This window comes from Aulonocara sp. 'chitande type north' Nkhata Bay, linkage group LG10 (genome assembly GCF_057382095.1).
Source record: "Aulonocara sp. 'chitande type north' Nkhata Bay isolate Kocher_YH1m ecotype deep benthic linkage group LG10, A_spYH_male_GT1.1, whole genome shotgun sequence".
Lineage (NCBI taxonomy): Eukaryota > Metazoa > Chordata > Actinopteri > Cichliformes > Cichlidae > Aulonocara > Aulonocara sp. 'chitande type north' Nkhata Bay.
The window spans coordinates 19,557,311-19,584,069 of record NC_141353.1 but is presented as its reverse complement, the minus strand read 5'-3'; the positions used below and the strand labels follow the sequence as shown (position 1 = coordinate 19,584,069).

The 26,759-nt window shown below is 41.5% G+C and overlaps 1 protein-coding gene across 15 annotated transcripts in view; it reads left to right on the top strand.

Annotated features, from left to right (window-relative positions):
* The window catches only part of nbeaa (neurobeachin a), a 106,986-nt gene that overhangs the window by 41,618 nt on the left and 38,609 nt on the right, over positions 1–26,759 (top strand). For all 15 annotated transcript variants that reach the window (XM_086308916.1, XM_086308919.1, XM_086308918.1 and 12 more), the window contains exons 3-13: positions 684–784; positions 3,231–3,326; positions 3,490–3,611; positions 6,383–6,509; positions 8,285–8,404; positions 9,270–9,416; positions 14,536–14,733; positions 15,676–15,809; positions 16,454–16,562; positions 18,467–18,619; positions 20,957–21,125. In XM_086308916.1, coding sequence (XP_086165042.1) covers positions 684–784; positions 3,231–3,326; positions 3,490–3,611; positions 6,383–6,509; positions 8,285–8,404; positions 9,270–9,416; positions 14,536–14,733; positions 15,676–15,809; positions 16,454–16,562; positions 18,467–18,619; positions 20,957–21,125 — 1,476 coding nt within the window. The remainder of the gene's footprint in view (positions 1–683; positions 785–3,230; positions 3,327–3,489; positions 3,612–6,382; positions 6,510–8,284; positions 8,405–9,269; positions 9,417–14,535; positions 14,734–15,675; positions 15,810–16,453; positions 16,563–18,466; positions 18,620–20,956; positions 21,126–26,759) is intronic.

The window sequence follows — 26,759 nt, the reverse complement described above, 5'->3', positions numbered from 1 at the left end:
AAGTGATGTTTACCCAAGTGGGAGTAGAGGTGATGTATGTGTATAGTCGAGCCCGTATGTACAATTGTGACCCTGTGTGGATTAGAGAAAATCAAAACTCACTTCGTGTTCTTAAAGTGATTAAAGATGTAAGCTGTACAGTCATTGCACTCTGGAAAAAGAACAGTTCAAAGAAATCATTAAAAGCCCCAAATCACCACAACATGTAAACGTTTGACCACAGCTATATTTGTGAATCATAATTAACGCTGTCACAGCTGACAATGTATTTAGCCCTTTCTCAGTTGTTTGGCCTTCTATTCCCTGATGTATTAAGATCATTATGTATTAATGGAGCTTTATCCGTTGTCATGTGTACTCTGACCGTATTTAGCAGTGCTGTGAAAAGCAACACTCGTTGAGGTTTGAGGTTGTGTGTGTTTTGTTTACATGGCAGTAGCTCTGAGTACTTGGATGAAGCGCCGCTGATTTTTACTTCTCTGAATAATAAATTGCTCAACTGACAGTAGAACAACCTGTCAGTGTCTTATGCCCTCACCATATTCTATCAGAAATGTCAGTAGAGAGACTTCCAAACGCTGACTCACACACAAACTCATAGGAGCATGCACATTCAGGATATCTCTGCTGTCTTACACTTACTTTCTGCCTTTTGTTTGTGTGTGTGTTTTCTTTGTTGTCAGACCTTCTGGTGGACATGCTGGGAGTCATGGCCAGCTACAGCATCACAGTCAAGGAGTTGAAGCTGCTCTTTAGTATGCTGAGGGGCGAAAACGGCATCTGGGTAAGTTTTGGTGGTGATTTAAGAAGCGATTAGAATTTTAGATTGTGGGTACGTCTCCGCAGGATCTGTCATTTCCACGACTTCCATTCATTGTCTGTGTAAGCAGGTGAGCAGTGTTGTGGTCTAGGCTCCTTCATGCAAATCAAGGGCATCCAGCGCAACTCAAAGCCTCTATAAACTGAAAACTAGCTGTTGTCAGTCGACAACGACAGCAACAGCAACTGCAGGTCTTAAATTCTTGCAGAAACACATTTTGTTACACTAAAGCTACTTTGGGCTGCTCTCTTATTTCCCAAGGGGGCCGCGTGTTTGATTTGGCACAGATTTCATGCTGGATACCCTTCCTAACACAAGCCTCCCATTTATCCTGGCTTGGGACCAGCATTAGGAGTAACTGGCTTGTGACCCCCACCCCCATGAGACTGAAATTGTGTCTCTACCTGGTCATGAAGGAGGGCTATTTCATGTGTTTACCTCTGCGCCAGTCTTAGAGAGCTTATTTGGAAACGAGCTGCCACTTTGGTCTCGGTTTAAAAAGATCTGGAACCAGACAGCCCACGCGAGTTCATCCAGTAGGGTGCAGATTATGGTTTGCATGGTTGTAGCTGTAGAGAATAAAGTACGTCATCCAATCTAGCGAGTTCTCCTGCAGGCCAATGCCGGGAAGTGGCGTGACACGCACCATTAGCTACGGGCTAAGACTCATGCACTTAATGGTTCTTTACAGTTTAACAAATATCAACACTGCAAAAAAAATTTTGATGTATGTCATGTGTTTCATATTGGGAGCATTTCTGATGTGGTGTACCTCAGGGGACAATTCAACGACAGAAGGAGCTTCAGTCAGAAACCCTTTGTTTGCTCAGATGGCAGCAGACCAACAAATATATCAGAACATTATTGAAGATTCATGTCTGGTTTGAGAGGAGCTGGTATTCACGAAGCAATATTAAACCTAATTTTTAGGTTTTTTGTTTTTACAGATGTCACATTTGCTGCTGAATTAGACATTTCACTGTTTTTGATTTACTGGTATTCACTTGCTGTGGAAGCTTAAAAAATGCAAACTATATTAGCCATACAGCATGAGTTTGTCTGCGTGTCATTAGTCTGGATGTCACTTAGTGAGATGTTTGTGCTAATGCACTAGAATAATGCAGGATGGGTGTGTATACCTTTGACTCCATATTAGGATTCATTTTTGTATGTTTGTTAAGACACTTTAGCTTGTGTTCTTGTTTTTGTTTTTGCTTGTAATTGATTTTATTAGTGTAATTGAAGAGAAGCATGGTGAAAAAAAAAAAGTGACAGTGAAAGCTTAATCAGGTGTGAAGGTGAAGGAGCCAGTAGAGTCCAGTAGAGTCACATTCAGGACACATATAATCATCTGAACCGCTCTATGAAGCTGAATGCTTTGTTCGGGGATTTCCATTTCTTCTTCTTTACTTCTCCTTACCTCAAACTTTCTTTACTCTTGCACAGTGAGCCAAATAAACGTCTGTTATCACAACCTGCCAATTTGGCATTGTATTCTCAGTGAATTGCTTTGCAGGCAATTGGAAGAGAGTTTGATTAATACATTTCCTCCTTTGTTGAAACGGCAACACGAACCACTCTTGCACTTTGGTTGCTTCAGGCTTTTATACTGAAACCCGTATGCTGTTTATTGTCGAATTTCTGCTTAAATTGGCTTCTGCTATTGCTGATTCATGCTTACTTTTAGAGCTACAAACGCCAGTACCTGAAAATGGGATTAATTCAGGAGCTTAGATTTGGGAGTGCTTAGTGCAATCTCAGCTTACATTGCTTCTTGTTGTAAGCTTAACAGCTCCCTGTAGTTTGCTCATTGGCCCACCTTCTAGTCGGACGGTTTAGCTGACTCAGAGCGGATGTTTTAAAACTGTACTGTGAAGATTAACGAGGGTTTTATGAGTCTAAACTGTCTCCTATGACATCCTTACTGACTGTAGTTTTAGCAAGGTTTGCAGAGTGTGCGATGATTCGGTGTTTGTTAACTCATCCTGTGAATCCTTGCCACTTCTTCGGCAATCCCCCCCTTCTAGGCAGGCTCCAGGGCAACCTCCATCAGCAACCTCTGGTCACTGATCAGCAGTCCACTGCTCTCTGCTGTCCAATATCTATCACTAACCCATCCACCTACCGCTGTTTTCCCATCTTTTCCGATTCCTCCTCCCCTCAGCAGCCCTCTCCAGAGACAGATCGATTAAGGGTTGCCATGGTATTGATGAGGTGTTGTCGGGGGTAGGACGGAGGTGATTGAAGAGTTATTGATCCAGCTGGGTTGTGGTAGAGATGTGATGTCACACCATGTTTTTTTTTTTTTTTTTTTTTTTTTTAAACAGTCTTACTCTCTCCTGTGCCCCTGATAGGGAGCATCTGTCACTTAATAATGGCAGTCACTTTGGTCTTCCCTCCTCTCCTCCAGCCAAGACACGCTATCAAGCTGTTGTCAGTGTTGAACCAGATGCCACAGAGACACGGCCCAGACACCTTTTTCAACTTTCCAGGCCGGAGTGCAGCGGTGAGACCGACCAGAACGCACTAACCACTTATACACCACTTATCTATCAGAATAATTCTTTTTTATCCAGATTAATCTATGCTTGTTTGCAGTCAGTCAGCTCATATTAAAGGGCATTTTCTCGTGCGTATGAGTGTAGTGATAGCTGATTGTTCTGCTCCAGGCTATAGCTTTACCACCAATTGCCAAATGGCCATACCAGAACGGATTCACTATCAACACTTGGTTCAGGCAGGATCCACTCAACAACATCAATGTGGATAAAGACAAGCCGTACCTCTACTGGTAAGTTCATTCATCTGGACTGTTGAAAAAGTTAAACATCTTCAAACGTGTACGTTTTCTTGAATTTCAATGAAAAATCAGCTCGAGTACTGTTAAAGAGTTTCTGTTAGCTGTGAATCTTGCACTTATTTCCCTGACTTGTTGACCTAATGATGTCACCCTGATATTATTGTGTTAGAGAGGCGTTAAATCGAGGAAAAGGAATCCAAACGTCGCCAAGTTGGGTTTTTTTATCAGCCCTCCGGGATCACAAAAGCACAGGATTTCTTTGTAGACTCTTGGTATGCTTTAAAAAAAACAAAACTCTAGATAGGTTTGAGAAAAAGAAAATGACAAAAGAGGCTCAGACATGAGCAAATTTCTATAGTGGCAGCACTCGCTAGTGTTCTCAGTTTAAAGAAATTTTACTTGTGTACGAAGTGGTTTTAGTTCGTACAGACGTCCTTGTGCTTTCACTATTGATCCAAGCAGAGGAGCCGACATAGCTGCACAAAGCAAGTTCAGGCCTGTTCCTTCTGGATGTCAAAAAGCATTATAGTTACAGTTGGAAGAAAACTAACCTGAGGTGAACACGGATGACACAGTTTGAAAGTGTGCTGCACTTAATCACAGTATGCGAAAGCACTTAATATACTGCAGACTGCAATCTGTCGCAATCTGTATGAACGCCATACAGGATAGGTTCACAAATGTGCATGTAAGAAAGGTTTCAATCGGTGCTTTTGGAAAGGTTGAGTGGACAGATTTCCGTCAGGGTGCACGCACGTGATGGGTTTTAACGTCACGTCAGAAACTGAATGAATCAAAAGAATTCTGGGTTAAAGGAAGGGGGAGGTCAAACTGCTTGTGTGAGACAGAGGATGAACTGAAGTTGTTGTTGTCTTTAGGCAACAAAAGCTACTTTTGGCTTGTTCAGAAGGGTTCACAACAGCAAGCACAGTTTCCCTTGTGGGATCAACAAAGTGTCTGTCTATCTATTCCTAAGAACTCTCACCGTGGGAACTTGTCGCGGAGTCATGGGGTCAAAGTGCAGCTGTTACAAGATTTAAAAAAAAAATCTGAAAATCAGACAAGCATTTTTTTTCATGTTTTCAATCATCACAACAAGTTGCATTTGTAGGTTTTTAATAATTTTTTTTAATACAAGTAAATACTCAGACGGCTTTAGACAAGTAACAAACTGTTAGCACTCGCTGTTGACTATCGCAAACAAATTGTGATAGTTTGTTTTGATTTGCAACAGGCGTTAAGACATTGTTTTAATCATGTTTCTGTTTAGACGCGTAATCCATATTATATTTGTGAAAAGGGAAATAAAAATGAGGATTTTTGGTCTAAAATCAGATGTAGAAAAATGCTGAAGTTGTTTGAGTCCATTCTTATGGTGTTTTTCAGCAATTTCAGTACTGCGAGACTCGTAGGAAACAGATCAGCTCTTCTAACACCTCACTTCCATCTTTTTGTCATCTTAGGAGTGTTAAAGTGTTGTGTTGTCAGCTGGCCACAGACACAGCGATGATCACATAGCTCCCGAATCCTAAACAATCAGATCTATTCAAATCTTTTTCCAGCGTTACATTTGTTCAGCTTTTGAGTGTCTTCAGTGAAACATTTAATATAATGAGTTAACTAGTCAGACTGAATGACATGGTTAGGAAGTTAATAGATAAACAGATAATAAATTAGAACATAACTTTAAATGTCAACACACTCCATTATAAGTGACCTGTTGGGTGGATGCCTCCTCCTCGCTGTGCAGCTCTGGCCCTCGCTGGCCTCACCGTTAGTGTTGCAAGTGCAAGCCGTTAGCTGCTATGAAGCTTCATTAGCTTTGACCTTTTATTTAATTGAACTCCCTCACGCCACTGCTTGGCTTCTTCTCTCTACCTCTTCGCTCTTTGACACTAACTAGCGCCGTCCTGCCTTCACCTCTCCTCCCTCTGATTCATTACGGAGGGAAACGGTTGTGAAGTCGTCTACGGAAGCGCGATGTGCATCCATATATCCTCCAGATACTATCTCGGAGATGAGTGCTAATCAGGAAAAGTGCTCGGATGTAATCTTGTTTCCTTAGTAACAGTTTGGTTTGTCAGGTTGTCATGGTAAGCAGGGTGCGAGAGAGGGAGGGCAGCCTCCTCTTCTCTGGCCCCGGTCTTATCATCCTCCCCCAGATGCAGCTGCTACTCCAGCTGCCTGTCTGATATTGGCCTCAGCAGCTGCATGAAGGCCGTGATAACGCAGTACGTGTATCTCCTTCCTGCTGTATGCGCGATCCTTCTGGGTCTATTTTAAAAAGAAAATATGTCTGCTTGTTTCAGGAAGAAGCTTAGCTGTGAGACTAGGTTTTATGTGGAGGTTACAAGCGCGGGAAGAGAAAAATTATGCGGGTAAAATGGAGGGATTACTGGTGTTTCTCACAAACCTACAATCTGGGACCCTTGGCATCGCTGAAAAGAAAGCACCTTAAAATCCTGCTTTTTGTGACCCTAAAAGATGCGATATGTGGCTGTGAAAGGTGCCTTGTGCATGTATTTCAGTAGTAAGGGTATCTTGAGGTGCAGTTGTATTTGTGAAATAAAATCCAGCTCTTTTAGTCTAAGCAGCTTCATGGTTCACATGCCATTAAGAGGGACAGCTCATTCATAAAGTTAGCCTAAGCTAATTTGTTTTCATTTACAGCTAGCTGAAAACTTATCACAGCCATTTTCAGACTCGTATCTCGACTCTACACCAAAGTGAAATGAGTGTTTCTCTTTCTCATTCTTCTTCAGTTTTCGCACCAGTAAAGGAATCGGTTACTCCGCGCACTTTGTGGGAAACTGCCTCATTGTGACATCGTTGAAGTCGAAAGGAAAAGGCTTTCAGCACTGCGTGAAATATGATTTCCAGCCCCGCAAGGTAAGAAAAAGAAACACCCATTTTCTGGAGCTCCTGTGCCACTTGTTAAATGACACAGCATCAGGAGAGTGCTGCTGCTCTCCCCCATCTCTCTGCACACACGCCGAATGTTGATGAGTCCAGATAAGGTCTGTCAATTAAGACCTGCACGCTGCCCCTGTACCGCGCTGTCAGCATTTTGCCACTGTCCCACACACGCGCTCGCACACATCCTCGCACGCGCACATAAACAAACACACATTACTTGATGAGATGGCCTTCCAGAGGATTTGCTGACCCAGTAGAATCCCTGCACCGCCTAACGAAGTTCCCAGTGGTTCCATTTGATAAATTTCAAAGCCACCGTGTCTCACAGCGTTTTGCCTTGTCGTGCACATGCGTTAATGCGTGTGTGCATGCATGTACGAGAGACTGAACGCTGGCAACGCACACTTTGTGCTCCCTACTCCCCATGTATACATGCACCTGCAAAATTATAGCTTCCCCACCCTCCCCTTTGCACTCCTGTTCCCCATTGCAGTCTCTCTCCAGGGAACCTGTGTGTATTATCACCAGGGAAGATGTTTTCTAATGAAGGCACACAAGCATATTGCTGTAGCCATGCACTATAAAGGTGGGCAAAGTGAAAAAAGAGAGAGAACAACAAGCGTTCTGTTGAGTAAATGAGTTCAACACTGTTGTAATTCATGTTAGCTGACCTTCTTATAGTGAGCTAAAGTAGAGGGCAGTGAGAGTGAGTATTCTCTGTATTACAAAGATATGAATTTTCACTAAGCTAGGAAATAAAATAAAGTCTTGATGAAAACATACAGTAGTGGATACAGCAGGAGGCTTTTGTCAATATCTTTCAGTAGTTTGTGTTTATTAAATAACAAGTGCAAAGGTGCAAGTAACACATTTTGTTCACCACAGGCTTCAACTGGTTTGCTTTTACAGTAGCTTAGTAGTCTGTATGATGCATTCAGCCACCAACAGAGCCATTGTCCAAATCAACAACATCAGTGTACCAGATATTTTGGAGCAATCAAGGCTGACAGTGTTTTTCCTTCTATTACTTGCAACCCCGAGAGATCCCTTCACTCTCTCTGAGAAGCAAAAGGGAAAAAAAAAAAAGAATAAAAAAAGCAAATTATTTGCCTAACTTGTGAGCCCTTTTTTGTGTTTTTTTTTTTTGTCGTTGTGTGTTTCACTCTTGGTTTTCCTCTCTGCTGTCACAGCACAACACCCCAACAAACACATGACAACAGGCTATAACTCGCTCTGCATTTCAAAAGCAGATGAGGTATAAAAATAAGAAATCCCAAAAAGTGCAATTGCAGCACGGGACTCAGGTGTCATCGCTGTGGACCGCCCGACCCCCGCAGCAGTAAACATTATACGCCAAGGCCGTTGCCGTATTTCTCAGTTCTCAGTATGAATGCGTCACCTTTTCACTAAGTTTCAATTTAGTTTCAATTCAGCCCTGAGGGTTTGGATGTAATGCGTCTGATGGACAAACAACTGTCAGTAATAGCCAAGGTGAGAGCAGAGGCAGAGGAATAAAATCGATTAAAATACCGTTCTGGTTGTATATAAAAACGAAAAAAACCAAAACAAGAAAGGTCTCAGTCGTCACGAAACAGTTCTGAAGAACTCCCACAAATATAAAAGCCTCGGGTAAATCAAAGAACATTTAGTTCTTGTTTTGGTAATTTGGTGCAGTGATGCTTTTCTTGTTTTGATTAATCATCTTGTGTGTGTGTGTTTTATTTTAATGTGTTTTTTCAATTTTTCAGTGGTATATGATCAGCATCGTCCACATCTACAACCGCTGGAGGAACTCCGAGATCCGTTGCTATGTGAACGGTCAGCTGGTCTCCTATGGTGATATGGCCTGGCACGTCAACACCAACGATGTAAGGGCGCTGATGTTGTTTGCTGTGGATTTTACGTGGTAGCGTGCACAGTTGATTATGAACGCGGAGTTCATTATTCAGCTGCTTCTATTTGACGATTGCTTAAAAAAATAGATTTAGCTTCAAAATAAGGATTTCCGCAGCACTGTCAGAAATCCAGTACTGGCCTGGCTCTACTTCACACCTCTCTCCTGTTGTGATATTGGCAGACATCTGAGGTTTGCCCTCTGCATTTGTCAGCAGGAACAAAGTTGTCCTTGGGCCTCTTTCCAACATAGCTCACCCAAACTCCAACTTCCAACTTTTCCATTTAGCAGGTGACAGGTAGCTGCACGGCCTTTGTTCCCCTTCCATCCTGGCCAGCTTTTGACATTTCTGCTGGTATTGAAGGTTGACGTTGTTGTAAGAAACTGAGGGAGAGGGTTTTGCTGTTCATGCAGCTCATTCAGAGACTTGAAATCAAGGGTCTCGGAAAACGTCGACGGTATCGGGGTTTGTTTGGTCCTGAGGGCCGAAGATAAAACGTTTGTCCTCATTTTGAAAAAAGGCAGAGGAGTAAAGATTTCATTGTGATAAGGGCTATGAGAGCGAACGGGACAAATGTAATAGCAGGTGAGAGTAGAGTTGGGACCGAGCGATTAGGAACCAGCAGCTATCAAAGGTTTATCTGTTTTCCACCATCCACTGTTTATAGCTTCAGAGATCTTATGATTCAAAATGAACCATATCTGTCTTTCAGATCACTGTAAAGATCAGCAAACTTCAAAACATATTATTTTTCTCCAAACTGTCGATTACTCTGATTACATTTCTGTTTGATTATGTCTGAAAGGTAACATTATCTTGTGCTCTGTCTTTCCTTCAGAGTTACGACAAGTGTTTCCTGGGTTCATCAGAGACAGCAGATGCTAACAGGGTGTTCTGCGGTCAGCTGGGGGCCATTTACGTTTTCAGTGAAGCTCTCAACCCAGCTCAGATTTTTGCTATTCACCAGCTCGGCCCAGGATACAAGGTGAGATAGCGCCCGCATCCATGCTTATCACCACTATAGCACATGTTCTCCAAATGCTTTGCAGTGCTTCAGTGTCACAGTTAGAACATCCCGGCCTCCTGACTATTATTTAATGTTTCTATATGCTGTCGGTTTCCATTCATGTTGTTGTTTATAACCTGAGGATTTTACCTGTATCTTCAAAGTCTGCACTGTGCACTGGTACCTGCTGTGTGCTGATTTAAACACAAACAATAACGGTGTTTGATTAAATGTAATATCATAAATCAAGGCGATCTTGAAATATTGGGGCCTCACCACAGACCACAAATCTTAATTATTGCACTATTTTAAAGTTAAAGGCAGGGTTGAACTTTAAAAAAACTAAGAAGGCTACAAAACCAACACTGGATAGAAGCTTGGAAAAACATCTGGTTTTTATGAGTCTCCTTGTCTATTGTGATTGTATGGTAGGGTCCGAATGTGTAAACAACATGAAAGCATGGGTCCATCCTGCCTTGTGCCATGAGTTCAGGCTGGTGGAGGGGTAATGGTGTGGAGCATATTATCTTGGCACACTTGGTACCAAGCGAGCATGGTTTAAACAACACAGCCCCACAGAGTATTGTGGCTGACCACGTCCATCGCTGTATGACCACAGCGTACCCATCTACTGATGGCTGCTTCCAGCAGGATAATGTACCAAATCATTTCAAACTGGTTTCTTGAACATGACAGTGCACTCAAATGGCCTCCACAGTCACCAGATCTCAACCCAGTCGGGCACCTTTGGGATGTGGTGGAACGAGCTGTGTGGTGCTATCATGTCAATATGGACCAGAATCTCTGAGCAGTGTTTTCAGGACCCTGTTGAAGACATTATGAAGTACTTCATCCCAGTACTAGAATATGAAGTGTGTTTAACGAGCTGATTAGAAGTAGTATTTTAAATAAGAACATTTTTTTAGGCACTTCAAACATTTATCTGTTTATAAGACTTTTCTCTGCTGCTACTGTTGACGTGTCCGTTGTCTTGGTTTAAGTTGAAGCTACTTCTTGCTTTTTAGCTCTAATGTGTGAAGCCGTAACTTGAAAGCAGGTAAAAAACATCTGTACACATTTTTAACAATAATACCAAGTTTATTCCAGTATAGAAAACGCACGTCTTAGAAAACTAAATGTAAAAATATACATCAAACGTTATTGTTCAAAGCCAGGCTTTCTCATAGAGGTCATCAGTAATGTAATCTAAAAGGTGCAGGAGTTTTTCCATTTGATTCATCGTGCTTCTGTCAGTTTCAGTGTCATCAACATCAGTTTGTGAAGACAGCAGCAGATGATGTTGTACAGCTTGAGTTCATCTACCTTCCTTCTCAGTGAGCTTTTTGAATGCCTAGATTTACTCATACACCTAGTTTTTTTTTTTTGGTTGCACTCATTTCCTTGACGTTAAAAAGGCACAAAAGGCAAATACAGAACTATCCATACATGCCACATTTTAACTCAAGTGTTTTTTGGGGTTTTTTTTAGGACTTTGTGTTCCTGTGGTTATTAAAGTTATTTAAATGAGGCTTCACAATGTTGGGTGTTGAGCTCTGATTGCTTTAGAAATCACAGTTTCTGCCTTTTGGTCTGGCTATCAGTGGCAGCTGAGATGCCTTGCCAGCTGTCTGCTTCTTGTTTTGGCACACTCGCACGCCTCAGGCCACTTACGACTTGTTTATGAAGGTGTCCAAAGATGTCAGAATTTTAAAAACCGCGAGTCGTCATGGGGATAAGGCAGCTGATGTGATTTCAGCTGCTTATTAGAAAGAAAATATCCTTAATCAGATTTTGTTCTTTTAAATAATGTTTTTCTTTGGCATGTTTGCATGTATTAGATGGCAGCTGTGTGTATACATGAGCGATCTGGGGGAAGGAGAACAGGTGAATGGGATGCAGTAAAGATCTGGCCGGCCTGAAAGTGAAACTACAGGCGCACCGGTGAAGGGATTTGAAATTGTCACTGTGACGCTGACGGGGAAAGATGCAGTATATAGAATGCAGGAGTTAGAGCTGTCTCTCATATACGAGCGCTGAATCATACATGTGGCCTTTACACCTTTCCTTTTTTCTTTTAATCATCGAGGCATTTGATGAACTAGACTTCTCTTGTGCTCCTCGAAATGATCGCATGCATGGGGTTTGCTGTTTCTCTGCCATGAATACTGATTCCTCTCTCTGTCACAGCCCACAGTTTCCTGAGGCTGATCAGTCAGATGATTGCCTCTCTGCATGGCTTAGAATGGGCTTCTCAGATGCCCAGAAGAGACCATTAAATGGCTCAGTTGTTTTAAAGCCACAGGCCTCGGCGCTGGCATTGTAATGACAAGTGCGTGGGCTTTTCGCTCAGCCAAAGGAGGGACGCCAGTGGGTCTGTTTGTGTCACGCAGCTTCCTGTCTTAACTCGAATGTAGGTCGGTCCTCGTTCCCGTGGCTTCACGCGTGTGTGTTATACGTTTCTTCTTGGGTTTTGCCTAGTCTGTGTTTAATCGAACTGTATCCACATATATACACACAGTATGTGTGCGCGCAGCCGTATGCAGCTTCTTAGTCCCGGCCACTGTCAGTGTTACTGTTCAGTAATGAGGAACAGGAAGCAGACAGACACTCTGCTTTAGCACAGTGAGGGTGCGCGTGGTGTTCTGGTTCGACGAGGCTTATGATGGCTGACACGCTGTTTGTGCTAAATGTCTGCGTGCGCAGTTCAGCACTTCCATGTTCTCCTAATGACAGAAGAAGACGGGACATAACGTCTTGTTTTTCTGTGCGGGCCACGGTTGAAAGGAAGCTCTGGTGTTATTTTTATCTTCCTCTGCGTGTGTATGTGTGTGTTCTGTATATGTCCTGCCACTCATGTGTTGAATATGTCATTGGTTACACTGTTTAAAGGAGGTCCAGATGTCCTCGTTGCAGAGCTCTGCCAGCAATCTGGCCACAACTTAATTAATGAACCATGCGAGTATGTATCTGGACACCTGCATTGTGCGCTTGTGTGTGTTGTTGTGTGTATGTCTCATATGTTTCATTATAGTGACATTCACAATCTTTTTTTTGTGGTGCGAGTTGTTAATGTTGAACCTTTAGATTTCTGTGCAGATTAACATGTGTGACTAACGCTGGCTACAAATGTCTTGGTAGATTTCTGATATTTTTGCTCTAATTCAGTTTTAGAAAGTGTTTAGAGTTGACATTTAGTTTTGAATATTTACAGATAGCCAGTCCTAGATTTAGATATTTTTTTTTTTATAAATAGCTTATAATAAGTCAGGAAACATTTCTGTCAGATGCTGGAATTCTCATCCTGAAGAGTTGGCCGTCATTCAGTAAACTGTCTGGAGTTGCAGGCAGGCGAAGGATGAGCTGAATGGTTTAAGCGTGCGTGCACGGGCTCGTGCGCCGTTATCACTGCAGGCCATGTCGCATCTGCATCTGTCAGGTGCGAAAAAGGCAAGAGTTGTCGCTTTCATTCCTTTCGGTGTGAGGGGACACATGTTTTTAAGTGCAGCCGCGTAAGGCTTTACATATGTAAAAACCCACGCTTTAATGCATGTTCCTCCTTCCACCTGACGGATATCCCCTTATGTCTTCGTACTTTGAAGAGTCAGCAAAGATCTTTCACGCTTTCAGCAGCCCGCCTTCCCCCTTTTTACTATGGCAACCTGAATGCAAGCTCACATTTAAAAGAGCTGCGTCTATACATACACACACACACACACACCTTGTAAGTACAGCACAATAAACAGGCTGACGCTGCAATAAATCTGCATCCTAATAAGTGCATTAATTTCACATTCAGGCTATACAATACTTTTGTAGGGCCCGCTCCAAAATAAACTGAAGAGGCTTTTTATTAGTGATTGTGAAGAATTATTGCAGAATTTCAGACAATTTTTAACAGATAAGCTTATTGGCACACGCTGCTTCACAGAGGAGCTGTTTAACACGGGGTCATCAGCTCCCGTATCTGACTAAAGTAATATCTTCTTAATTCAGAAAATAGAAGCATGCTGTAATTACCATTAATTACTCTTGCAAACAATGCTGTGCTGTGAAGACTGTGTGAAAAGTGGCTTTAGATGCAGATTAGTGGCCTCTCCCGGCTCCTCTTTGCGTGTCCATGCAAGGAAGCGTTTTGTGTTTCTCGTAACTGAATCAGAGAAGGTTTAGTGTAAATTTGTATTCAGCCCTTGGATGGAAATAAGGATGTTACATTTAGTGGTGCATGGTTAAAACTGCTCAGGGCATTTTTAATCTTTTTTTACGCTAGACCTCAGATGAAAGGTTTAGAAGAAGACGGGCCTGCAGGTCTGTCATCGGCCCACGGCTTTCCTGTGCAGTCAGGCTGAGTGAGGTACCTGGGGACCCAGACGCTTGTAGGTGGAGAGTGGCCCCCGCCTAGAGCTGCTGCAGAGGGTGGCAGATCAGTCCGCTGGCCTTTCATCTGCTGGGCTTTATACTTTGTGTGTAGCAGCACTGCTGCAGGACACATGAACCCAGAGACCTGTGCAGATAGACGGATATAGATACAGATGAAGTGCAACCTACAGTTCCTACAATTTGTGCGTGGACTAAAGAAATGCGTCTATCTTTAGACCGCGTGTCCTGGTTTCAACATACTGCTGTGTTACATTCGTCCATAATGTCAGTGGAGGAACAGAAAAGTGAGAAAATGATCCAAAGTAAAGCTATTTTAGATTCCAGGCTGTGTGGGTTTTTTGTTGTTTTTTTTGTGGGATAAATGTAAATAATGTTTCCCTTCTCTTTTGTGTGTTTGGTGTTGGTGGACTACAAAGAGAGAGATAAATTTGGATCTCCGAGTGCTCCTCTCCCACACATCCGCTCCCCCATCCATCTCTTATTCTGGGCTAATTGAATTAGTGCCCGGGTTAGCGCTGTGTTCATTAAGCTAATGCTGTGTTGTTTACACACGGCTCATGCTGCAATTAAGCAGACTCCATTTTGGGTGTTGAACTTGTGCACACAGAGACGCGCTTCTGTCGTCTCGGGGAAAGTCATTTGTCTGTCTGATTCAATGGTTTCCTCACACAACCCTTGACATCTTCTTCTTCCTCCTCCTCCACCTCCACCGCCACTGCAGAGCACTTTCAAGTTCAAGTCCGAGAGCGACATCCACTTGGCTGAGCACCACAAGCAGGTGTTGTATGACGGAAAGCTGGCCAGCTCCATCTCTTTCACCTACAACGCCAAGGCAACGGATGCCCAGCTCTGCCTGGAGTCGTCGCCCAGGGAAAACCCTTCCATCTTTGTCCACTCACCGCACGCACTCATGCTACAGGTTAGTTTGGCTTGTTTCTTCTGAGAGAGCTCGCTCTAAATCACAGCCCACAGCTCTTGATGTGTTTAGTAATGCATATGTGAATGACTGAAGTGGAATGAAGTGATTGCTCAGTGTGATTATCAAGCTAGTTTTTCATAGGCTGACTCACGCTCGCCTCAATTGCATTTGTGAAAAATAAGTGGTATTTACCTTGCTTGGAGTACTGTAGATATAAGGGATTTCCTCAGTATAAGATATTATAGCTGATATGATATTTAAGAAAATATAGAAAACAGATTTGATTTTGACAGGACTCTTAGATCTTAGTTTAATCTTCTTTGAAGGATACTGCTTATAGTTATGTTTAAGCATATATCTTTCAAGGTTGATGGAGGTCTGCTCAACCAGTGGTGCTTTTCTTTTCTTAAAAAAAAATCTCCTGATTTCTGAGAATTCCCTCAGTTGCACAGTGTGTGAAAAATGCACCAACCATTCAGGCAGCAAATTCTCTATTTTATAATTATGAGGGCACAAAGGGAGTCCTGTTTTCTTATCCAGTTAATTTAGTTAAGGAAGGTCTTGCAGTCGCCTTTTTCATGATTTTAGTTCAGTGGGTTAAAACAGCTTAAAGTGGTACACAGGTACCATTTATAGCCCTAAGGAAATGCTCCGTTTTGAGATAATTAAAATTATTTTGAAGTAAATTGTTTCAATTTGTCTCTGTGGGATCTAAAACTAGTCTTTAAAAAAACAAAACAATAGATGCACTAAATGTGTGTGTGAAAAGAAGCGAGTCTTAAATTACCATATGTGGAATAAAAAAATGTCTGCAACATTTTCTATTGTTAAGTCTGCATATGAGAGCTGTTTGCTCTTTAATAGTGGAAGTGAGCATGTGATTTCTACTGTGTGAACATGTCAAATAAAGTCAGCGCTAACAGTCTTTTTTCCAACCCCCAGGATGTGAAGGCTATTGTTACCCACTCCATCCACAGTGCCATTCACTCTATAGGAGGCATACAGGTCCTGTTCCCTCTCTTTGCACAGCTGGACTACAAGCAGCTCAATGACAGCAGCGTGGACACCACTGTCTGGTGAGTCATCTGCATAAATACAGAGAACCTGATGGCTGTCTGAAGAGCACTTATATCAACTGCACCATTTTTTCTTTTCCAGCAGAGGAAATCAGGCTGAAGCTTCAAAATATTACATGTTTTGTTTGCTATGCAGTGCTGCAGCTGATCCTAGTAGGGACCCCGAAACAAACTAGGGAAAATGAGAAGAAGTAAATATAGACAATGGTTGACATTAGAGAAAGGTAAATGTCGTATGTGGGAGAGTTGTCTTTCTTTTAAAAGAATAACCTCGGTTGTGCTGCAGGCTACAAAATAACTGATTACAGAGAGTAAAAGGAGGAAGAGCAAGGTGTTTTAGAAAGTCAACGTGTTCTCCTTGCTCCGAGATTCCCCTAAACCGCCCCATCTCATCAGTATTAATCCAGTTACATCCAGTATCGAGCAGCTTTGCAGTCCGATTATTTAAAAAATATATCATCAAGGAAATGACAATAAGAAACAGCAAAGCACCTTGCTTATTAAAAATATATGCTGGGGTATGTGAATGTGGGTCTGAAGAGTGATGAAGCAAACACGGCATGGATCGTCTTGCCTGCAGTAGTAAACATGTTTGTCCAGTAGTGATTTCAATGCAGCATTGCTGGTGTGTGCTTATGTTGCAGTGCTACTCTGCTGGCATTCCTGGTGGAGCTGCTGAAAAGCTCAGTGGCCATGCAGGAGCAAATGCTGGGCGGTAAAGGCTTTCTGGTGATCGGATACCTGCTCGAGAAGGTCAGTACAAGAGCCTCCAGGAAAGAGTTTGCATTCTATTTGAGCTCCATTAAGTTCATCAGGGTTTTTTATCAAGCTTTACTTACATTTCCGCTGTATTCTCTGCTAGGTAGCTTATATGTATATAGCTATTTAAACCTGATGCGGCGTGATGCAACAATATTTTTGTCATTTGTTGTTTTGTTAAAATGTTTTGGGCTATACTGACAGGTGTTTCTTTTATTTTATTCAGTGCAATATTAAAGGTCAAATTTATTGCAGTGTTGATTGCATTTCATCAGTATTACAGAACTGTGCAAAAGTCTTGAGCCACCTGTCTTTCCTTTATGTTTCGCTTCTAATGAGCCAGAAATTCCTGATATACATGTTTGCATGTATGTTTTCAAGCTTTCCGAAGGTCTTTCAAAGTTTTATTTGGACATTGGTTGCTTTTCCACTCATTTTCAGTCCAGTCCTTGTATTTGACCATCTTCAGAGAAATGCTTTTGTTTGTTAGTGTACCTATGAATCACGAGATAAACCAGTGTTGTGTCTGCACATGAACCGCAATTTAGCAAATTTAGCATTTAGTTACTAGCAGCCTGTCACAAAACACATAATTTGTTTCCCATTTCTGCTGTTGAATCTGTAAATTTCCAAGACAAATCTGACATCAAATAGTATTATTAGTTAGTTAGTTCGTTAGTTAGTTAGTTATTTCCAGAGAGCTATTAGCCAATAATGTGGCATATTTCCACATTATACTGCATGTACAACTTGGTGAGAGGAAAATGGACTAGTGGAGGACAAAAGCAGAAGTGGCAGGCTGAAAAATCATACAGCAGATGAACAGTATGTGAGTCAGGTCCTTAAGAAATAGGACAAAATCCAGCAAAGACCTGCCACAGGACCTGAGAGATGTATCTGGATCTTAAGTTGATCCATTTACTGTTCACTGAAGCCTCATCAGAAATGGTCTGAGTGGAAGAGTGGCTGTCAAGAAGCCATACTTAAGGAAGAGAAATGGGTGGGGAAGGCTGAGATATGCTAAATTACATTAGAATAATTGGACTAAAAATCAGTGACAACAAGTCTTATGGAGCGATGAATCCAAATTTAAATATGTGAAGTTAGGAGAGAGGTACAGCAGTGTCTACAGCCATCTGTAAAACACGCTGGAGACTTTTACCATGCAGTACCATCTGCAACATCTTTATCAGTGAAAACATTTCAGCATGATAATGATCCCAAACGCCAATCTAGTAAAAGCATACCTGGATAGAAAAACACACTGAAACACTGTCGGTCATGGATCGGCCTCCCCAGAGCTCACGCCACAATATTACTAAAGCAGCGTGGGATCATATTGACAAAGAACAGAACAAAAGGCAGCATAAAAGAGCTTTGAATGTCCTTTAAGAAGGCTGGAGAGCTATTCTGCTTAAAGACATTACAGGAAAGCTTACCTAAGAGAGTCCAGGCTGTGCTAATAAGGTGGTCATATCAAATATTGACTTACAAGCTTTTTAGAATATGATTTAGTTGTGTATATGTTTCCCATTCTTCTAGAAAAACGTAAAGAAAGGAGCGTTGTCTCAAGGCCTCGGTGCAGTGTAGGTATTAGAAGTTGTTGTGCGAAGATAGAAATGTGCAGAGGAAAGAGACAGCGATATCATATGCACACTTCTTAACAAAACAGATGGTGTAAATTAATTACCTGAGACCTGTGTTGAACTCTAGCTTAGGTACCTAAAATTATGTATTGAAAAGCGTCATTCAGCAGGTGATTGGCTGTATCCGTGGTTACACTGGCTGTACTGTAGGATGACAGCAAATAAAACGTTAATAATAATAATTTAAAAGAGTGTTTATCAGCTTTTTTCTTTTATCAGCTTCAAACCTATAATTGCGTGCTCTTTTCCTAGTCTTCACGGGTCCACATCACCAGGGCAGTGCTTGAGCAGTTCCTGTCCTTTGCCAAGTATCTGGATGGTTTACCTCATGGAGCGCCACTCCTCAAACAGCTCTGTGACCATGTCCTCTTCAATGCTGCCATCTGGATACACACCCCCGCCAAGGTCTGTTTATTTTCAGGCATCTCCTAAAAATGTGTGCGAGTGTGTTTTACATGACCTTGCTGCAAAGAAAATAAAGGTCTGGAGGCCTGTAAAAAAATAACCAGCAGAGGGAAGAACATAAAACATAAAAAGAAAGCAAGAGATACTGTTTTTTTCTGATTATTGTGTGCTCTAGGTTTGGTCTGAATTCAGGAAAAAAGAGAGACATGTAAACATCATAAAAGAAAGATGAAGGAGGGGCTGATATCTCTCACTGGCTTTTGCCCTTTACAATAATATAATAAACAAGGATGGAAGAAGACATTGGGGGGAGGGGCTGGGGCATTACACAGGAGAAGGACAGAACACGCGAACGAGGGGAAACAATAAGAAAAAGTGACATTTGAAAAGACCTCGGGACAGAGAGCGATGTTCCAAGTTCCAAGTTCAACTTTATTGTCACTTCAACCATATACAGTTTAAAAATACACAGTGAGGCGAAACAACGTTCCTCCAGGAACCAAGGTGCTACAGGACAAGTTAGTGCAAAAAAAAAAATAATATATAATATATCTAGTAATAATATTGTGCAAAAGAGCATTTACAGGTTGGTGTGTGCGATGGTTTGGTGGTGTAGGTCAGTGTGTTTGCGCTTTGTGTTGGTTAGTCAGTCCAGTCTCAATGTTTTGAGGTATTTGAGTTAAGCTGAGTGATAATGTTAGTGTATGTGTGTGTGTGCGTGTTTATCAGTCAGTCCCTTTTTGCTGAGGAGACGGATGGCTTGTGGAAAAAAGCTGTTGCACAGTCTGGATGTGCGTGCCCGAATGCTTCGGTACCTTTTTCCAGATGGCAGGAGTGTAAAGAGTGTGTGAGTGTGTGAGTGTGTGAATGTGTTGTTCCTCTTTTCCTCCTCACTCTGAACTCGATGTGGCATCGCTGAAGGGCCCCTCAGCTCTTGCCTCCATTTATTCTCAAATCTTCCTGGCTCCCTGTCTCCTTCCCTCTGACCCCGAGAGCTGATTGGCCTCTGGGTATAGCGGTGCAGCCGACGGCGTCCTGGAGTAAAAACAGAAGCTATGCAAGCTTCTCAGGAGATGGAGGAGTGTGCGAATGTCAGAATGCAACACTGTACAAATACAGCGTATTGATCTTGGCTTTTATCTCAGAGATTCAAAGTGACTGAAGTATGTGATTACATATTGTTTTTTTGGTTTTTTTTTTACCTGCAATTGAGTGCCACTGCAGGAAAGACGATAAGTTCTTATTACATGATAATAATTAAGGTCACAATAAGAACAGCATAATAAACATACTAAGCAGCCCCACACACACAAGAAATCTTAAAATCCTTTAATCTTACTTCCTTTGTACCGTTCTGCCTCCCGCTGAGTGTTATTATTTTCTGCCTCTCAGTGTATTATCATTACCTTTGTTATTGGCGAAAATAGCCTCGGTCATGTTCAGGACTTAATGAAACACTTGAAGAAATCACATGTGAATCACATCGCCCGTCTCTCATAATGTGTCCCCTGCTCAGTTTTAAAAGAGCCCGTTTCTCCTGGTAAACACAGTCCTTTCAGAGAGGGAGGAATATATATTCTTCTTGTTTTTGTTTTAATAAGCCATTGTTGGAGCAGCGGAGCCCGAAGTGTTGCAATACGATCAAGAATTTTCGTAAGTTCTGCTGAGATGGTTTTAAATTGCACCAGATAAACAGCTTAATGTGAGAAATGTAATATAATGAAGGCCATTTAAGTCATCTGAGTGCACTCTCCTTTTTAGATGAGCTGTGATGTGGTATGGTCAGGCAGTGGCACCCTGCTAATCTCATCCGTCTAAACAGAGCTAACTCGTTAAGGCTGGTCCTTAGCGTCACGGTCACTGTAATGAGCTCAGAGATTTCTGAGCGTACAGCACGCTCCAATCTATGAAAGTGCGATTGAGAGGATTGGTTAGTGGAATATCAATAGAAGCGGGGGACTTTTTACTTTTTACTTTTTTTTTTTTTTTTTTTTTTTTTTTAAACGGAACATAAAAGGAGGAAAGGAGCAAATTAGCGATTGGAGAACGCACGCCTCAAATGCCAGAGTCAGTAACTGCCTCCTCATATGAGGCTCGAAGAGCTTCAGGCACAGAAACATCAAAATAACACAAAGCAGGAAAACACTGGTGCTTTTACTGGAGGGAAGTTTCCGCTGTGGCCGTCCTTTCACTGTTAAACAGCTTTTTTCATGAATATCATAAACACAAAGTGATGATTTATTTCTCTCCCCAAACTACTTGTCCGTCAACATGCGCATATAAAGACAACGCACGTACCGTGCATGTGTTGTTTGAATGTATTTTGTGTATTTCCAGGTCCAGCTGTCCCTGTACACATACCTGTCATCGGAGTTCATCGGCACTGCCACCATCTACACCACCATTCGCCGCATCGGCACCGTCCTGCAGCTGATGCACACTCTGAAGTACTACTACTGGGCAATCAACCCCCTGGAGTGCAGTGGAATCACCCCCAAAGGTCTTGGTATGTTTACAGTGCACACAGTTTGCATGAACACAAAGGCATGCTCGCTGTAAGAAGAAAGACAAGAGTGAATAAGGAGCAATGACAGTCCCTTAGGCTCACAGCTCACATGCTCACAGTGTTTCCATCACTTCACCACTAGGGACTCAAAGACAGTGCATACGGTGCACTCTGCCACACACACGCACACACACACACACACACACACACACACTAGTGATAAATTGTGCGCAGTTTTACGGTTCAGTATCAGGTCCAAGGACAGTTTGTTATGTGGACTGAGCCACAGCTGCTCTGGCTTTGCTTCTTTTATTTTTTTTGCTAATTTGTCAGATCCCATCCTCTGTGATTCAAATATTTAAAGAGGCTGCTGTCACACACATCACAGAACTGATACAGTTACAGCCAAACTAATGCGCAGTTTAGCTGGTCTATTACCTTAGTTTAACAGACTTAACTTTCTAGCATTAATACATGACCACATAAAGGCTTCCAGTCGTCTATCCAGGAAGTTTCTTTTACTGTGTTTTGCTCTAAATCTCCATTATTTCTAAATTAATACGATAATTGTTACCTTTACACGCCTGTTAATGACTTCCTTCTTTCCTTGGTTGTGTTAAAACGCTTCATCTCCTGCCTCGTGGCGTTGTTGTTTTTGTTGTCTCGGTTAACAAATGAATTTCACACTTGTCATGAAAATAGAGAGTAAATAATTCAGAGCTCGGACAGAAGATATTTGCTAGAATATACAGTAAAATATTCTCTTCTTAAAAGCCTGACAGTCGCCCGTTTGAACCACATCAGTTTAACATTTAAACGACTCTTAAAATCATGATTATGTGAGATTTAAGGAATGTTTTCTTTCACAGTTATGAGCAGTAATTTTGAGCTTCTTGTTAATCATTTTCATTTGATTTTTATTGTGCTGTAATAGTGGTGCACTTGCTTTTTTTTCTTAAAAGATGGAGATGGGCCTTGCAAAAAAATAGTTTTAGAAATGCAGCTCAAGAGGTTTTTAAATTGTGAAAGGGAGTTTTTTGCTGACAGTTGACAACTAAAGGTCACCTCAATACCCGAATAAGTGATTAATAACTTCAAATTGCCGTACAAATTTGCAGTGACATCGTACTCAGTCATTTCAAATAGTTAAAGCTATGAATGTATATACAGTAAAGAAAATGATCATTTCTGCTATATATTACACAGTTGTCTTGATGTATGCTCAATCATCCAGGTAAGTAAATCCCCAAAAGTTGATTCTGTTCATCTGGACGTAGTTTTTCAGTGGGAGAAACGTTTCGTCACTCATCCAAGTGACCCTAAAAATAAACTGAACTTGACCCAACCTAAATCTTTGGACTAAAATATAAATTTTATTAAGATATCTACATTGTGGGCACTTTCTTTTGATCACCAATACTTTCTTTTGCAGTTCTCCACAGGGTGAAACAGATTTATGCCTCCACAATATGAGTAATACATGTATACACACACAGACACACACACATTCAGAGTTTTTCCCAACAACCACTGGTGTTTATGGGAATGGCTGAGCGGCTTCTTTTGTGTATTTAAGAGTGAATAAGACCATTTCAGAAGCAGACACTGCATGTTCTCTTTTCCAACTGCTGCATTTTATTTCTTAAGAACAGAACAGGTGATAGCTGTGACACCTGTGTAAATAAATCTTTTATATTTCCTTAAATGTACCCACACCTTGTGCTTCTTGTGAATGCAGTTTTTTTGGAAAAAGGTCTCAAAGATTTGTCCATGGTTTTTTTTTTTTTTTATAAAGCCACTATAAAACATATCTATTTTAAAATAACACAGGGCTGACTCAGATATTCAATTTTCTTTGCCCTTGTAATAGAGCAGGGAACAGCTAGCAGTGCTAGCACCGCCGCTGTTGTCACGCTCTGTAGCAGCAAAAGGTCGGAGGAAGCCTCACACTTTAATCAACCTCTCCTTTTGCCCAGGACCCTCCGCTGACTATGAGTACGCATCCCATGTCTCCATGGTAACAGACATGTGATTGGCAGATCCAAGGGAGCTTTTGGAATTTCTAATCAAGTGGCTGTCTGGCTTCTTTTCTGTTTGGCGATATTACTGTTTGCCTGCTGGGATTTAGCCCCATAAAAAAAAAAGGCGCAGATAACAGTATAGCAGCAATTAGCCTCAGACACATTCGTACTGTAGTTCAAAGCTAAAAGCAGCTAGTTGTGGTTTGAAAGCCTGCAAATGTATGCACTTGACTATACTGTATGAATGTGATATGCACTCATTTGCATAGTAATGGACAGTTATGTTGCTCATACCACGAGCTTTGTGGATAAAAATGCATTCAACTAGCTGAAGAATGGGCTTGAATCCGAGTTGGAAGGACAATTTTGTATTTTTAGTATTTTCTTTTTTATCTTGCACCAGACTTGGACTGAGCTTAAAATACCAAATTCCTTTAACTGTGTATTTTACAAATGGCTAAATTAGGTGGTGGTTGGAAGTTCCAAGGAAAGAGTGTGTAGTCTTCACAATAAAACCTCTTGGGTCTTTTGCTCTTAAATTGCATTAACTATAATCAGATGTCCTCCACTGAATTAAAAAAAAAGAAAGGAAGGGGCTCTAAATGAATTACACTCAGCGGACACTTAACGTACGACTTGTTAGTACCAGGCTGGAGCTCATTTTCCCTCCAGAGCTGCCTTAATTCTTCATGTCAGAGATTCAATGAGGTCCTGGAAGTCCTCTGACATTTTCTTTCTGCATTGACGTGATAGCCTCAAAGAGTTGCTGCAGATTTGTTGTGATGAGTCTTCTGTTCCATCACATCCCAAATTTGCTCGCCTGGATCTGGTGAATGGTGAGACCATTTGATGACGGTGAACTCCTTGTCATGTTTCATAAAGCATTTTGATATGATTTGAGCTTTGAGACATGGTGTGGTATCCGTCAGAAGGTGGTACACTGTGGTCTTAAATTGAAGGACATGGTGTGCAACAATAGTCAGTCAAGTCATGGTGTTTAAACCATGCTCAGTTGGTACCAAGGGACCTGAAGTGTGCCACCATCAGTCTGAACCGAATATACAAGGCAGGATGGAGCCGTGCTTTCAGGTTCATGTTTCACACTAAATTTTGATTTTGTCATTAAAACGGAATTGATCAGGTGATTATCAATTTTGGTAAGTTTTTGTTTAATCTCAATTGTCCCTATTAACCCAGTGTGGTCTTCTGTTGCTTGTAGTCGATCTGCAGTCAGAGATGCTCTTCTGCAATAATACCTTGGTTGTGACGAGTGATTATTTGAGTTACTGTTGTCTTCCTGTCAGCTCAAAGTAAACTGGCCATTCTTCAGATTGTTATGAGCTGACAGGTATACCTAATAAAGTGGCCAGTGAGTGTCTTAGTCATGACAAATCTTTTTTTTTTCTGTCTATACACTTTTTTCTTTATGTATTAAGCCTCGTTCAGCCAACTTCCGTGACTTTTTCTATGTACTTTGTGTTAATTGTTGTAAAATGGGCAAATCTTGAGGAAATTCATTTTCTTTTTAGATCAAATCTGAAGCGTGTGTTTGTGTGTGTGTAGTTGTGGCAAAGGGCCCAAAGTCAGAACAAAATCGCACCACTTTAAACCTCTTTATCTCTCGAAAGCTTGCCATTATCCAGTTAAAATAAAAACTACTCGTTTGTTATCGTAAATTAGACTAGATAAAACTGTGCAGCCAAACTAGGAGCACACAAAGACGAAAATTAATTTCAAAGAGTAAGTGATGGTAATTAAACCTGCCCAAGGAAAGCTGTTTAGAAGAATATAAGCTTTATTCAAGGCGTCTTATGACAAAAGAGCTTTAAATAAGGAGGTTCCACTCACACCGCTTTCACCTGGTCATTTAATGCAGAGTGGCTGGGTAAACATGATGGATGGTCAGTGTCACCGTTCAGGCTACACGCACCAGCTTGACAGATAAGGATGATGGATCGCAGTGGATCATGTTTTGGCTCCGTGAAGAGCAGGAGAACAGACTGAAACACGTACACACTCGCGTGATTGAAGGGCAGCAGAGCGTGACAAAGAAATGGAGGGACAGGCTTCACATCGTCTTCCTTTCACACCCTCGGCCTTTTATGTTTCTCGTGAGCCTACTTCTGCTGGCTAAGCAACAGTGGGTCAAGTCTTGTTTCTGAGAGGACGTGGTGCATTTTATTCCGTTTACAATAAACACTGTTTGCGATTGTATTTCTCTTCCTTTGAGGAATACATAATAAGGGATAGTTTCAAACACCCTGACACAGCAACGTGTGAAATGACAAATACACACAAACTGGACATCATAAATGTTTACTGGTTCTAATAAACAGAACAATTCTGTCGGGAGTGATGAGGACACGTAGCATTTGAGGTTTATTGGGTTGCATTGTGGGTGCTTGGTTGCTAAAGGCATCGATACAAAAAATAGAGTAGTTGAGGAAAATGGAGAATAAGTAAAAAAAAAAAAGTAGGAAAGGAAGAAGGGAACTTTATCTGACTGCAGTGGGATTCAGAGGATAAATGTCCTTGTTTTTGAAGGGTGGGTCTTATATCATTCTTGTTTTGATCTAAATCAATGCATTTTTAGGCTTCCTGGCACCGCTTTCCATTAGCTAGTTATTTGGCAGCTGTTTTGAGCCGATTCATCACAGCTATAAATTCAACTGTATCTGACGTGCACATTAAACACTTAAAAAAAAGAATGAAATACAGTTACATCAATTAAAATTTAATGCCATCATCTGAGTTGTCAGTTTTTTTGTCTTAATCATTTTAAAAGTGATAGAGTTGTGAAGCTTTGACGCAGAAGAAACAAACACTATTGCTCTTTTTGCATGTGTGTGTGTAAGTTGCCCAGTTCTAGATGTATCTGCTATAGAAAGCATGCACCTTTTCCTGAACCTTAACAGAACTTTAGTAATTCAATTTTAGTTATATTCCGCCAAGTCACCACAACAGTCTCCTCAGCCTGCTTTATATTTCAAGGTAAAGACAGCACAATAATACAGAGAAACCCAACAATCAGATGACCTCCCTATGAGCAAGAACTCGGTAACAGGGGGAAGGAAAAACTCCCTTTTAACAAGAAGAAACCTCCAGCAGAACCAGTGTCAGGGACAGGCGGCCAGCTGTCGTGACTGGTTGGGGATGAGTGGAGGGATGCGGGACAAGAGACACACTGTGCCGCTCTCAAAAATACATTTTAAATCATTTTTGCATCATTTGGTTTAAAAAACAAAAAAATGGCACAGCATTAAATCAACAGGGCGCTGCTTTCATCTTTACATAGTTCTACATTAAGTTAATCTTCATAAATTAAACTATGCAGATAAATAATAGAAACTCTTTCACTTCATTCATCGTACCAGCGTGATGGATGTGACTAAAACTCGTAGCAGAGTAGTCGACAGCTCTTTTCCCTCCTGCATACAGTGCAGATTTTGCCACATTGGAAAAATAATTGCTCAAGGGGAGAACATGTCTTTTGACAAGTATGTTGACCATTTTCCTGAAGCCTTCATTACTCACTGTGTTTAATGGGTGCACATTTTTGGCCTAATGGAAGGGGAATGTGTTGGTTATTTAAGGGCTTCTTTGTGTGCTCGGT